We start from the raw sequence: 5,393 nt of genomic DNA on the forward strand, positions 1-5,393 counted from the left end.
ATTTTACAGACATATATATAAAAGGAAAACAATACACAAGAGAGGCAATTTACAGTTCATTATTTTTCTTGGCATGTAGTGAGATCATCCCAGCACCAACTTGAAAACGATGACGACTGCATTGACGAATATCAACGGAACTGCAAAGGAAGCTGAACATTAGCGTGACGCAACATAATTACAATGTGCATAGGACTTCAATCCTCACTGTGAGGTGAGTTATTATTCCATTTCACCACACTGCCAGCAATGGGATACAGTATTGATGAAACTCACCAATCATCAGCACTCAAATAAAGTTGTTGTTGTTCAATGTGCGTAGTCATTTTTAATCCCGCATCCCAGATGCTGTGCTATTCAAGTCATAAATCATGATGTTAAATAAATACATAATAAATTTAATAAATAAATTTGACACTCTTGACAACCACCAACTTGTTGGAGATGCTTTAGGGGTGTAGTGATCTTATGATTTATTGTGGCTTCAGGGCTCCATTACTGCACAGATTCTAGGGACCCGGAAAACGGTTACGACTAGTGGGCTTGTTGGTAGACTGAACTGTAGTTGGCGGCAGCCCTTGTGCCTTTTATTTACATGTAGCTTGTATCACACTTTCCATATCCACTCCGAGGCCAGCCCCTGCCATCCATTTGATTCACATCTCACTCACACAATAACACAAATGTAATGGGACAGGGCACTGCGACTCCTGCAGTGGAACACCTCATGATGTCATCTGATCACGAACATGTGCGGTTGTTATGTATACTGACGTACATACTGAGTATGATGACGTACACAGATAACTGCAATTTTGACACTTTCTACATGTGCCACATCACAAGCTGTCACTATGACATATACCATGTGCGACCGATACTTACTTCGCATGACAGTCCTCACTGAATGGATCAGGTTCACCAGTTTCGCCTTGGGACCAGCTTCGTACCCTGGATGCACTTGTGCTTTTCCCCAGTTAACTGTGACACAAAATATCGCCTGTGTTGTACGATTACCAACAAAACTACGAAGATGGGATAAGAAATATAAGAATTGCGCCTACTTTTGTCTAGGAACCGCTTTTCGTGAAGCACTGCCATTGCGTTTATGCATAGTAAAACAGCTTCGAACAAGTTATATATCGTTATTGCCATTACTTTGCGGAAATTCTCGCAGAATAGAAGAATCTGCCGGAGAGAACCCTCCACGAAATTCTGTTGTGGCGACCGGGGCGCCACGTCAACGAAACTTTTGGAATTAACAATTTAACAATTATTAATTGGCAACATAACATCGCAAAAATGCGTTTGGATCCCTGTCAATGAAAGCTAGAAATTCGACTCGGGGTTAATCAAACCACACGTTTCAACAAAGTTTCACGACTTCAATATACGGTAGAGACGGAGACAACGGAGAGTCATGCAGAGACTCCAACGGAATCGGCTGATGAATGGGTGCAATGTTGTGCGGGAAATGCATTTATGTACACGCATCGTAATTTCTTGAAGACCTGGCAATAAACTTGGTGTCAGCTCAGTTTGACGAAGTGCGGAGTACGTTGAGACGCTTCAATTCCCACCCTCAAAGTGATTGTTCCTGTTTTTATACCGTTACGAAAGCGTTCCTGCAAAAGCGTTCTTGAAAAATCTTGCATGTTCCCTTTGGCGTGCCGTTACAGACACCAGTAAAGAATGGACGAAATCGCCTGTCCCAGATGCAAGACGACCAAGTACAGAAACCCGTCCTTGAAGTTGATGGTCAATGTTTGTGGACATGCTCTCTGTGAAAGCTGCGTAGAGCTCCTTTTTGTAAAGGGCGCTAACGCCTGTCCACAATGCAACATCGCCCTTCGACGAGCTAACTTCAGATTACAGGTATTCGAGGATGCTGTTGTCGAAAAGGGAGTCGACATCAGAAAGAAAATACTGAAGGTCAGTTCACCACTAGGTATGTGAATGACACAGGTTGCATGCACACGAACTTAGTTCTGGCACATCATCTTGAGGTTCCCAAATAGTGATCGGAGCATTTATGTCTTCATCGTTACTTACATCGTGATTTTACAGGATTTCAACAAGCGTGAAGAAGACTTTGAATCTCTACGGGCCTACAACGACTACCTGGAGGAAGTGGAAACAATCATCTATAACTTAACGCATGACATCGACACGGAGGGAACACGGCGTAAAGTGGAGCAATATAAGCGCGAAAACAAGACGCAGATAGCAAAGAGCAAATCTAAACTCTCGCACGATGAAGAGCTCTTGGAGGAACTCCTGGAACAGGAACAGCAAGAAACTGAACTTCGGCGGCAACAGCTGCAGGAACAGGAAAGAGAGGCGCAGCGAGAGAAGATAAAGCAGAAGGAAATGTTAATCGACGACCTCATGTTTTCCGATCTTCCAGCGAATAAGATTCTTGCAACTCACGGTGACAGAAGCAAGGCTGTGGCAAACAAACCTCTACCACCAAAGCCTACTACAGCAGAGTTTTCAACTGGAATTAAGTTTAGACATCGAGAAGCATTTCTACCTGTCCCAAAGGTGATGTTCCGCAGTTCTCTTTTGCTACCTCACGTACCTAAAAAAATTTGTGGTTTACGAATAAGCAGTGGAGCATGGGCATGGATATCCGCCTGTGCAGTAGAATGCCGTCACGCATGGTGTCGTCGAAGCGAATATGTTATGTGGTCGAAACTGTGCATTTTTGCCTAACCAATTGGAGTGAAATACTGTGGCGAAATTGTACAGTAGATGGAATAATTTTCAGGACAACTTCAATTTCTAAAGTCACCCACTAGCGAATGATGGCAAAAGAGTTTCTCCCGTTTGTGAATTACAGCATAGTTTTGTGCATTTCTCAAGCATGTGCCGTTGTTGCTTATGTTTCCCTGCGACCTCGTTAATACACGTGTTGTATCTAGGTTGCCACCTTTCACAGTGAAAAATATAGTCTGAGTGAGTGAAACCAAAAGGAAGATGGTTCAGTGAGGGTAAATGGTGAGAGAGAGAGGAGAGGGTGAAAGAGAAGCATATTAACAGAGAAAGTGCTCATTCAACAGTGTGCACACAAACTTGCTGTTTGTTTCGTTACAACTGTTCGAGTTACTATAGCATAGGAGGCAAGACTTGGAAACGGGGGAAAGTGCTACCAGTGGTAGTAAATTTTGAAACATGTACTTTGTATACTTCTCCAGAAAACTCCTTGTGTGGTGAAATGCCAGCAAAACGCTGCCGGTAATGCCTTTCAACCGACAGCCAGCACAAGCAACATATATCCGGCTGGGCTGGTAAAATACTGGTCGGGCGGCATTCCTAGTTGTATGGCAAAGCAGCACATTGGTCTCTTAGGAGTCTGCTGTTGTACATAAACATTTGTAATACTATGCTGACTGTGGTTCCCAAAGATACACCCGGAAGCAGGTCATACATAGTCCTCTTTGGTTTTTGTTTTAATATTTTTGCTCGTTAATTATTGTAGAAGCAAGTGAAACTTCAAATGCACACACAAAAAATTATAATAGCGACTAGTTTGATGGGCTTGATTTTTAATAAGGCTCATTAGCTGTGTCCAGCGATTGAACATTGACATGAGAACGTACATCATACACTGAATGTGCATTGAAACAAACATGTACATGAGAATGTACGTTAATATTAAAATGTACCGACGGGAAAACAATCATCATAACCCTGACATCAGTCATAGATATGGTGTATTTTTCTGCATGTGACAATGCCATGTGTGGTCACTGTGACGTTTCGGACGTGCAGAAGTACAACGGGACTAAAGTTTACGGCATTTACGTATTTCTTCAACAGAGCAACCCCCTGCTAGCTATTAGGAAGGGATCGAATAAGAAACAGGTGGCCGGCTATTCCATGCCTCTCTTAGTATGTGCAGGGGCGTTGGAAGTCCTTCATGGCAGGGGGTGGGGAAGCCCTGATCTAACCCAACGTAACCTAACCTAGAGGGGCGATTGATGTTCTTATTAGAAACGACTTGTCCATGCGATCCGATGTCCGATCGAATCTCTTTTCCCCCTGGTTCTGATGAAGAGCAAGTGCTCGAAACGTTAACTGCTACTTTTAACCTTTTTTCTCTTCCCCCCCCCCCCAAACTGTTCTCCCCCTCCTTGGTACTTTAGTTCTTTCGTTGTGTTCCTCTACTTTTTGAGCAGGTGTTTGTTTTTAGTCTGCGCAGTAACAGAGCTGATAGTAAGTCTGTCTCGGACAACAGGCACAGATGGAAGGCGAAGGACGCTGTTTGGTTTGGGCTGGTTTGCATAGCAAAATTCAGAGATTGGTATTTCATGACATGCACTCGTTTCAGAATTTTTAAGACATAGAACTGCTTTTAACGAGCATTGTCTTCCATTCTGCTATCGTTTTTTCCCAGAATTCCCTAATTAAAGGGTTAACTAATGAATTTTAGGTAATTAGCCACCTTGTAGTTTCATACTCTCTTCGAGAGGATGTCCGCCCGACGGTACAACTCAACTGCAAAAACGACACCTATGCTGCTCTTATAGATTTTTTTAATAAAAATTCTGTAAAGGATAAAAAATGCCCTATATATCGCACACATATGCTAGATATTTGTACGCATGCTGCATATGTGTTCGGTTCGGTTCAGTTATAACTATTTGCTTCATATTTGCTCCGGGTATGTACTACACATTTCGTATTCGCTTCGGATTTAAATTAGCCATTAGCACGGGCCTAATATTTTCCATTGTTGGCAGAAAGAGTCTGAACAAGGAAATTTGGTGGACGTAGGACATTCTTTGAGTGCAGATCCACGTAGTGTGTATTGTGTTTATGTTCACCGGGCCCAAAGTTCAATGGTGAAAGCTGTATCCTTCGTCCGTCTTCATTGTCACTGTTGCATTTCTGCCGTTTCATTCTGCTTCTTACCGCTTGTTATCGTTGCAGGTTCAAGAAGGTCCACTGTATACATACACTGCACTGGGGGTGGATCTGTGCGGACCACAAGCACCGAGTCCAAAAACCCTCACGAACTACACGGCTAACGTGAGGGCTGCGGCCGATTCCGAGAAGGCAGGGGGTTTTATCTCAGACTATGCTTGTCAAAGGGCATTGCAAGATGCCTTCTGTGGATTGTTCTTTCGACCCACCACACCTCATCGAACAGAAGAACAGGTGTCCTAATCAGCGTGGGATGAAATCTGCAATAAGGTTATTTTCTAGAGACTTTTTATGAGCAATCTCTCGAATAACAAATAATGTGTGCGCTGAGCAATAGTCATTTAGTAATGCAACTACGCAAGAGTGCTGTGTACGACTTCGGCACCCATCATTTTGTGGTGTCACTTATTGTGGACGTTGCACGTTCTGCATAACTGCATAAAGTGGCAAAATGATCACCTGCA

At 43.2% G+C, this 5,393-nt stretch overlaps 1 protein-coding gene across 2 annotated transcripts; it reads left to right on the forward strand.

Moving 5' to 3' along the window:
- Nucleotides 1–1,395: 1,395 nt before the first annotated feature.
- On the forward strand, nucleotides 1,396–5,393 carry LOC135388729 (CDK-activating kinase assembly factor MAT1-like). 2 transcript variants are annotated; one of them, XM_064618480.1, is made up of 4 exons: nucleotides 1,396–1,587; nucleotides 1,680–1,932; nucleotides 2,068–2,544; nucleotides 4,936–5,393. In XM_064618480.1, the coding sequence occupies exons 2-4, from the start codon at nucleotides 1,693–1,695 to the stop codon at nucleotides 5,170–5,172; spliced, it is 954 nt and encodes a 317-aa protein (XP_064474550.1). In that variant the 5' UTR covers nucleotides 1,396–1,587; nucleotides 1,680–1,692; the 3' UTR covers nucleotides 5,173–5,393. The 2 variants fall into 2 exon arrangements, with proteins under 2 accessions (XP_064474550.1, XP_064474549.1); XM_064618479.1 differs by having other exon boundaries at nucleotides 1,397–1,554.

This window comes from Ornithodoros turicata, chromosome 3 (assembly GCF_037126465.1).
Source record: "Ornithodoros turicata isolate Travis chromosome 3, ASM3712646v1, whole genome shotgun sequence".
Taxonomy (NCBI): Eukaryota; Metazoa; Arthropoda; class Arachnida; order Ixodida; family Argasidae; genus Ornithodoros; species Ornithodoros turicata.

Coding starts and splice junctions, on each gene's coding strand:
- LOC135388729 (XM_064618480.1), top strand. CDS start 1,693: ATGGACGAAATCGCCTGTCCCAGATGCAAGACGACCAAGTACAGAAAC. Junction 1,933..2,067: donor TCAGAAAGAAAATACTGAAG/GTCAGTTCACCA, acceptor GTGATTTTACAG/GATTTCAACAAGCGTGAAGA. Junction 2,545..4,935: donor CATTTCTACCTGTCCCAAAG/GTGATGTTCCGC, acceptor TTATCGTTGCAG/GTTCAAGAAGGTCCACTGTA.